Source organism: Camellia sinensis, chromosome 2 (assembly GCF_055761805.1).
Source record: "Camellia sinensis isolate YWXY chromosome 2, ASM5576180v1, whole genome shotgun sequence".
In the NCBI taxonomy this organism is placed as follows: domain Eukaryota; kingdom Viridiplantae; phylum Streptophyta; class Magnoliopsida; order Ericales; family Theaceae; genus Camellia; species Camellia sinensis.
This window is the reverse complement of record NC_138962.1, coordinates 79,906,942-79,914,707: the sequence shown is the minus strand read 5'-3', so window position 1 is coordinate 79,914,707 and position 7,766 is coordinate 79,906,942. Positions and strand designations below refer to the sequence as shown.

The window sequence follows — 7,766 nt, the reverse complement described above, 5'->3', positions numbered from 1 at the left end:
TTACATTGCCTAATCAGTCATGAATGTTATAATCTAATGCGAATCTTCTCATTGTCCATGCATTTGTTAGTGTGAATATATGAATATGAATAGCACAAGATGTATGCTCACTACAAGAATTAACACTTTTGGCAACAAAAAAATTGGTCGCTAAAAGTCTATTTTTGGTCGGTAAAAATTATCCGCGACCAATTTTTTTGGTCGCTACTTTGGTCGCCAATTGAGGGTCGGCAAAAGTAATTCGCGACCAAAATTTTGGTTGGTCGGCAAAAGTTGAATTTGCCGACTAAATTTTTGGTCGCTAAATATTTAATTATCGCGACTAATTTATTTTGTCGCCAAAACACTTTGGTCGCGAAAAGTGATATTTTTCCGACCAAATTTCTTAGTCGCCAATTGTCACATTTCGCGACCAAAAAGTTTGGTCGCCAATTATTACATTTCGCGACCAAATTTTTTGGTCGCCAATTATCACATTTCGCGACCAAAAAAATTGGTCGCCATTTGTGTCTTTTTGCGACCAAAAATTTTGGTCGTCAAAAGTGAGATTCCACTACCAAGAGCTGTTTTAGTCGGCAATACATGTATTTTTTGCGACCAAAACTCTTGGCCGGAAATTGTCATTTTTTGCAAAAAAAAATTATTTATTTGTCGCGACTAATAAATTGGTCGCCAAAGCACGAAAACAATACACATGTAATTCCTAATAATTCATTCAATCCATAATAAACCTATAATTTTAAAGCATCATTCAAATCAACTGAATCATTAACATTGGACACAATACATAATTCATTAACATTCGACACAATACAACTATTCTAAGTTTTCATTCACAAGTCACATCCATCTAGCATAACAATTTGAAACATAACTATTTGTTATTCATGCGCAGCTATCAACAAATGAAAAAAATATATTCTAGTCCAAATGAACAAAAATCAATCATAGGTGTGAAACCAATCAATGCACTATGCTTGAAATTGTGAATCAGCTTGATGGATTTGATCTTTAGATATCTCTTTAAATCTCAAGCTCGAGCTTACCAGATTCAATCTTTGCTTGGTCCAAAAGCTCATTTATTAGTGAAACCAACGCTCTTCCACTGCCCTGTGCAGTTCTGAATAGTCTTGTTAAGTTACATCCAGATCTGTGTCCATTAGCATCTGCAACATTCCTGTTGAATAAACATATATACAGACATCACACAACCCCACTTTCTTTGTTTATTTTTAAATAATTTTTTAATGTTTTCCCCAAAGCAATGTATTTAAATGACTTAAAATGATAAAGGACAATAACAAAAACTTACCAAGAACACCATTCATTGGGGTTCTGATCTCATGGGACATAGTAGCAAGGAACTACAGAGGATTGAAATTCAATTAGAACCATGTAGACATATAAGGTGAAGCCTAACAAAATTTCAATACATGAACTACAACTATAAGGGTTTTCTCAGCACATTACTCTTTTTTTCATCTATACAAAACAGAATTTGGACTTTCAACTGACATTAATAAGTTTAACATACAGAGCATAGGCTAGTATTCAAGCATCATTGCCTCCTAATTTAAAAATAAATAAAATAAAAAAATCATAAATAACAATTTAAGCAAAAAATTGAGTTGAATAATAAGTATATTTAAAAACATAAAAAGGAACATACATAGCACTGATGTGACATTCATCATCAGAAAGGCAGGTGCAATTGACAGTACAGTCATACATAAGGGAGGAGTCCACTATTGGTGTTTGCCAGTTCAAGTTTTTGTCATAATGTTTCAAATTGAAATTCCAGCCTTTTTTACCCTGTTGTTCAACTATTTCACCAAGAGCTTCCACTGCAGAAATCAAAGTCATGTTAGCCTTTAAAGTAGTTAGAGATAAGTGATATAACATGGAGAAATGTCTATGTATCAGCATCATTAAGTATGGTTAGACATCTTAGTATTTTTACAAATTGTGCCTAAAATGAAGTTCATGCATGAATAAACAAGGACAAATTGGTTAAACAAGATAAATAGTCATATCTGGAACCTTTTTTGAAAATGCCATTTTCAAATTGGTATTACCAAAGTGCCTGATCAGGAAACCTAACCATCTGACAGTTCAAACCTTTAAATTAACTTATATGTTATGACTACACAACATGATTATAGAAGGTTTGTCTTTAACTCATGCCTGTTACATCAAATATAAACTTCAAGGGCATTGAAGAGTAATCATATAATGCTGCTGTGATTTGTTAGTTTATACAATGAATGCAACCAAAATGAAGACAACACTGTGTCTATCCAGCTGCTTTAATACTACAGTGTGTCTATCCAGCTGCTTCTATCCAGCTGCTTCTAAACAACAAAAAAGCCTACACTTGAGGAGTTATTAGCAGCAGGCAAAGGTTCAAAATGCTGAAATGGATATAAAAGTTTATTAAGTAAAAATCATGCCATTGCCCAGTGCTGAATCCTATAAGGCAGGCAGCTAGTAGAGGTGGACTTGAATAGGCATAAGAAGAAGAAACAGAAGAGAGAAAGAAAACAATGACAGAAACAGAAAAGAGAAAGCAAACGACAATAGAAACAGAAACAAGAACATTAAGTACAATAAAAAAGAAAATTAAAGAGAATCATTTGATAACCTCTTCCAACAAAACAAAAAATAAGCTAACACCCCGCATAGTATACACTTTAAAGGCCAACCTTTGAGTAACTTCCATCAAGAACTATGGCTAGACTACAGTCGGCAATAGCATCAGCAATTTGGCCCAGAGATTGGTGTGCAGAAGCACGGTTGCAAAAACAAATGGCCGCAAAAGGACATGATTTGATATTGCTTGATACCATGGCAGTATAATGATCCACTGCTTCTGTATGCCTCCCAGAGTGAAATGCTTCATTCTATGCATTCTGCAGTCACGACATTTGGTAAAAAAATTTATATTCCATTTAAGCACAAATTTTCAGAATGGTGTTCTGAAGTCGTGTGCCAGAATTTATATTCCATTTAAGCACAAATTTTCAGAATGCATTCTCCTTTTACAGTTTTACCAGCCTTTATGAATGAATATCGTGTGCCAGAGTTTAATGTTCAGAATGGTGTTCTGAAGTCCCTCTCGTTTCTATTCGAGTGCATTGGTGAAATGGGAAATGATTACATTTATGCAGTGACTCCATTGCTAGAGGATGCTCTCATGGACAGAGATTTGGTTCATAGGCAAACTGCTGCTTCTACTGTGAAGCACATGGCTTTTGGAGTTGCTGGGTTGGGATGTGAGGATGCTTTGGTTCACTTACTAAATTATGTTTGGCCAAACATCTTTGAGACATCCCCACATGATATAAATACTGTTATGGAAGACATCACAGAAGAAATTTATTAAAATGCAAGAAAAGATCATCTGAGATCAAGTTTCCCTTTTGCCACATTAAACAGGATGTTTTTTTAACAAAATAACAACTCACAAATTCAAACTTCAATCATTCAGTCCCAAGGAAATATGGCATTTATATAATGTAATAGATAAGAATTAAGGGCAACAAAACAAGATGCTTACCTCTCTCCCGTCATAGTTGCAAACTATAGTGTTTGTCACCCCCATACGATGTAAATTTGCAGTAAGCGACTTGGGTCTTGACTCCTTCATCTCATTTGCATAAATTATACCTAGTAACCATTGCATTAGATAACAGGGAGGAAAGAGGCATGGGATTCATATAGATACTAGGGCAAGGAGAAAAAAAATCATCAAGGACTTTGCCCAAAGACAATTTGTTGTTGGCAACTTTTTGAGTGCAAAAAAATGGTTATACATACATCAACAGAATAAACATTATACACCAACTTGTCTGACATCAGAATAAATGAAGATTTGTATTTAAACTAAATTTTAAGAAAGTAAATGACCGCCATTTTGGTTGAAAATTCCTCCAAGTTGCTCAATAGACAGTGTCACACTTTATTGTGTAGGTGGAAATAGGGTAAGCCCGTATCTCCCCGCATTAACAAGTAAATGGACACAAACTCATGCATATATTCACTTGAATATGCTCAACCCAACAAGTTGTGAGTAAGCCATAACAACAATATGAATTAATTGAAAGCATAAGTGCAATTGAAATAACAGAGTCAAGATGGAAATCACTACACACCACTGTTTTTCATAAGAGCAGCAACGTAGGTTGTTTTACCACCAGGAGCAGCCCTGCAATAAAGTATAAATTGCAATTAAGAGGGAGAATGCAGATAGAAAGAAGCAGTGAAGATAACACATGAGACGTGGACATGGATACCACATATAATCCTATTCCTTTGATTGCATAAATGTCCATGACTAGTGTGTGAGACTGAATACATCAATCAACTCTACCATGTCTCATACAAAGAAATGAACATGAAAAAGGCAAGATATTAGTGTCCCTAAAGTGAGCTTTCTTTACACTGTTTTGTCTCAGATTGTATCAAAGGTTAAATTATGCTACAAATTCATAATATAAGAATTGTGCAATGGAATCACAAGCTAACTACAACAATTTTCAAGGCCGGACGTATGTAAGGATGCTTTTGTTACTTACCTTACCCGTCAAAAAAACAACATTAACATGAAGAAGAGAAAGAGGAAAACAAAAGACAACATTTAAAGTATAATAAAACAAAAGAAAAGAAAGAAAGAGAAACTTAGCCATTAAACGTGCTGAAATAAAAATAAGAAACTAAAAACACAGGATAATGCAAAAAAATTCAGATAGATAGCAAGCAGATATTTCTGTGTGAAAGAGTTCAGTTACTTACGCCATATCAACAATCATTTCCTTCTCTTGAGGAGCAAGGGCCATCACAGGAAAAAAAGAGCTTGCACTTTGCAACTGTAAGCAAACTTACTATGAGCACTAAGCAAACCACATAAAACCCAAAACAATATATATATATATATATATATTTTGTTTTTTTTTTCTCGCAGGGGTTGGGGGTGGGGTAGGGGTGGAAGTGGAATAAGGGGATAGGAAGAACAAGAAAACATGCTAGCTAGTGATAATACAATGTAATAACCAGCCATATATTCAGGAGTGGCACCAATCAGAACTTGTGAATCATACACAACAAGTCCAACCTGCAAATTTGAAAGAAGGTTAATTAAAGCTAAACCAATACAAACAACACACAGATTGAAATAGAGAAAAGAGAGATTGAAATTGATCGAACCTTTAGACGAAATCGAACTGCTTGAAGCTCTGAGACGGCGTAGAGATCAAGCACAGAGAGAGAGAGAGAGAGAGAGAGAGAGAGAGAGATAAGAGGCAGGAGAACCGTCGTAGGATAATGATATTTACTGTCACAATAGGCAATGGTATGGAAAGAATGACTCAAATTTATTTGTGAGATGCCAAGCCATTGTTTGAGAATTTCTCTTTTTCATGAATAATGTTAGAGTTATCTAATTTTTCACCTAACAATTTACACACGCATTTACATAGATGTGGAATAACATTTATCTTTTCATATCTTGTGTTTGGTTCACGGATTTGAGAAGAAATTTGGAAAGGAAGATGGAAAAAGTGGGGGGGGGGGGGGGGGGACGCACCGAAGGGAGAACCACTGTATTTCAAAAGACTATTAAATTCTTTCTTTTTCTTTTTCTAAACTCCTGAAGGTGCCATAATCTTGTAATTCAAATTTCAATAAACAGTTTGGAAGCAATCAGGTCAAGCTGCCAATCCAGCCACATACAATTGTTAAGAATTTCGACTCAAAAAAGCCCTCCATGAAATTATTTTATTCCATATTATCCACAAATATGTCAGCATGGGTACATTTATGAACGTAGGTACCCGTGTGTAGTATAGAACAATCAGACTGCAACTAGTGTTATCTTTAAATTCTATTTTCTTTCTTCCATCATATAGTGTTTTAATATCAATATTTCATTTGATGAAGTAAAATTATTTACACCACCAAATTCTTTATACCTGTTTCTTCTCTTTTTCTTAAATCTCCTCATATGTGTATCTACAAAATAGACTAACAGTATTTCAAGTGGCAACTCTAATTCTGCGTCCTCAGATCCAACTGCAAGGTTCACTAGAGACAAAGAAATGCATCCCATCCAGGTGATCAAAAAATAATGTTTCCCTTCCCAGTAATGTTATGATGATCCTCACAAATTGTAAATTTTACCCTCGTAGAATGATAGGTATACCATCCTGCTATTTTGTACCCCATCCATTCCTCAAGCGATAACGGATTTGGATTTTGGAACATGAAGACTAAATAGAGAAACAAAGAATGAGAATTTCCTCAAAAGCATCATCATGATCAGCAAATGAAACAAAACCATACTCGGCACCAATTGTCAATGTAGCAACTAATTAAAAGTCATAGAAACATAAAACAGAATTGTAAGAAATATTTAAGGTGTTATAATGGAGAGGCATTAAGTCATGATGAGACAACCAGCATGGTGGGCTAGAGTTATTGACTGGCCACTCTATTGAAAACCAATAGCCCAAGTTTAAGACTTATGGTAGTAAGCACAGCTATGGACCAAGGCTGGGGTTAAGTAGCCTTAACAGATAAGGCATAACAGCTATTGAACAAAACCCATTTTGAATTCCATTCATAATGCCTTCAAACTATTGTGTTCATAAACATTAAGATAAATTCATTATACCTTACTATATTTATATATCTTAAGCTTCATACGTTCATTGTTACCACAGCGTCCCTAGCAATTGAATTGAAATACACATTAGTATAGATATACTTATTTCCTTCAAACAGCAGCGTGAGAGTGTGTGTGTGTTTGTGTGTGTGTGTGTGTGAGAGAGAGAGAGAGAGAGAGAGAGAGAGAGAGAGAAGTAACATAAAGAATGTTCAACCACAAGTAGAAATAGTCACATTGACCACTGCTCCAGGTATGAACCTTCGAATTAAAACATGGAATTCATTACTCATAAGCAATCACTGTAAATCTCGTAGGATTTGGGATAAATGACTATCAATAAAAATTACAGAACCTACAAACCAATTAAATCTTCAATGCACAGTTCAATTGAATTCAAAGGGTAGGGTTCCAATGAGGTTCTTCCATTGTTGTTTCAAATAGATGTTCAAAGTTTGTAATTCTGATGAAATTTAATGAGTGCAGATGTTCAATAAGTAAGGGAAATTAGTAACAAAGAAAGAAAAATAGAGAAATTGAGTGAGAGAGAGAGAGAGACAGAGGACCCATACTTGAAAATAAAAGTAAAAAAAAATAGAGAAATAATCGAATAATACTGGAAGCGATGCCGGCAGCACTGACAATTGCTCGGAGGAGGATGTGGGTGATGTCGGTGGCGGCACTGAGAGAGAAGAACGAGCTGAAAGAGGAGAAGGGGCGCTGTGTTTTGTGAGAGACGAATGGGGGGAAAACTGATAAACAAAAAAGAAAAAGAGGGGGGGAATTAGTAACCTAATTTTTTTTCATTACTACCCAGTATCTCTCCCTCAAAAATTGATGACAAAATAATTTCCTCGCCAAAAGTCTTAAAATATTAAAAATTATTGACGACGAAAATATATTCTTCATCAAATGATCTCAAAATATTTAAAATTAAGTTTTTTTTAAAAAAAAATATTTAAAATTATTGATGACGAAAATGTATTCCTCACTAATAATTTTATAATTGGTGACAAATTTGTTTCTCACCAAAAGTCTCAAAATTTTGGCGCCACTCAAAAAAATTAGCGGAAAAATCTTCAGTGACGAAACTAAATTTTTCCTCACC

The 7,766-nt window shown here is 34.8% G+C and overlaps 1 protein-coding gene across 4 annotated transcripts; it reads right to left on the bottom strand.

The window, feature by feature from the left end:
* Positions 1-1,674: 1,674 nt before the first annotated feature.
* Positions 1,675-7,451, bottom strand: LOC114317592 (26S rRNA (cytosine-C(5))-methyltransferase NOP2B-like). Of its 4 annotated transcripts, XR_014361175.1 has the most exons (7): positions 5,203-7,247; positions 5,039-5,110; positions 4,792-4,865; positions 4,152-4,204; positions 3,557-3,666; positions 2,703-2,909; positions 1,675-1,844 (listed from the first exon to the last, which is right to left on the bottom strand). XR_014361175.1 is itself a non-coding variant. In XM_082914898.1 (6 exons), exons 2-6 carry the CDS (start codon positions 5,054-5,056, stop codon positions 1,824-1,826), a joined length of 276 nt encoding a protein of 91 aa, XP_082771024.1. In that variant the 5' UTR covers positions 5,057-5,110; positions 5,203-7,451; the 3' UTR covers positions 1,675-1,823. The 4 variants fall into 4 exon arrangements, 3 of the variants coding, with proteins under 3 accessions (XP_082771024.1, XP_082771025.1, XP_082771026.1); XM_082914898.1 differs by lacking the exon at positions 2,703-2,909 and having other exon boundaries at positions 5,203-7,451; XM_082914900.1 differs by lacking the exon at positions 1,675-1,844 and having other exon boundaries at positions 1,854-2,909.
* Between the last annotated feature and the right edge of the window lie 315 nt (positions 7,452-7,766).